Source organism: Ceratina calcarata, unplaced genomic scaffold (assembly GCF_001652005.2).
Source record: "Ceratina calcarata isolate Rehan_Ccalc_2016 unplaced genomic scaffold, ASM165200v1 scaffold342.2, whole genome shotgun sequence".
NCBI classification, from domain to species: domain Eukaryota; kingdom Metazoa; phylum Arthropoda; class Insecta; order Hymenoptera; family Apidae; genus Ceratina; species Ceratina calcarata.
In genome coordinates, this window is record NW_017157050.1 from 2,415 (window position 1) to 2,899 (window position 485).

General features: G+C 25.8%; 1 protein-coding gene across 2 annotated transcripts in view; it reads right to left on the reverse strand.

Moving 5' to 3' along the window:
• Positions 1-188: 188 nt before the first annotated feature.
• The window catches only part of RpS12 (ribosomal protein S12), a 2,452-nt gene continuing 2,155 nt past the window's right edge, over positions 189-485 (reverse strand). For both annotated transcript variants that reach the window (XM_018024852.2, XM_018024851.2), the window contains one exon: positions 189-287. In XM_018024852.2, the coding sequence (XP_017880341.1) occupies positions 219-287 (69 nt within the window). In that variant the 3' untranslated portion in view covers positions 189-218. The remainder of the gene's footprint in view (positions 288-485) is intronic.

Sequence of the window (485 nt, forward strand, 5' to 3'; positions counted from 1 at the left end):
ATTTGTGACAAGATAACAAAAAATAGAATGTAAGCAAAAAGATTAATTGAAATAATTTTATCTTTCCAATTGTTTTTATTAATTATTAACTTACTCTCATTATACTAATTGAAATTGTTAATCGACACATGTAATTTCTATTGTACGAATGACAAAGATATTCAAGGATTAAATAAATTATACGTACGAATTTATATCCAATGTTTTATTACAAGATCTTAGTGTACAGAACTTTGTTTGACATATTCTACCACAACATCCTTTGCAGGAGTGTCTTCTCCAAAGTCCTAGAAATAAAGAAAAAGATAACCACATAATATGTAAAAATTATTTAAAAAATGATTACTACGTTAAAAGTCTTCAGGAAGGCTTTTCACAGCATAAATTGAATTATATGGGTTCTCTCAGTAGAGGGAGCCTTTGTTTTCATCATGTACATTTGTATTGTATAGAATGTAACAGATCAATATTAATTATTAATTTTA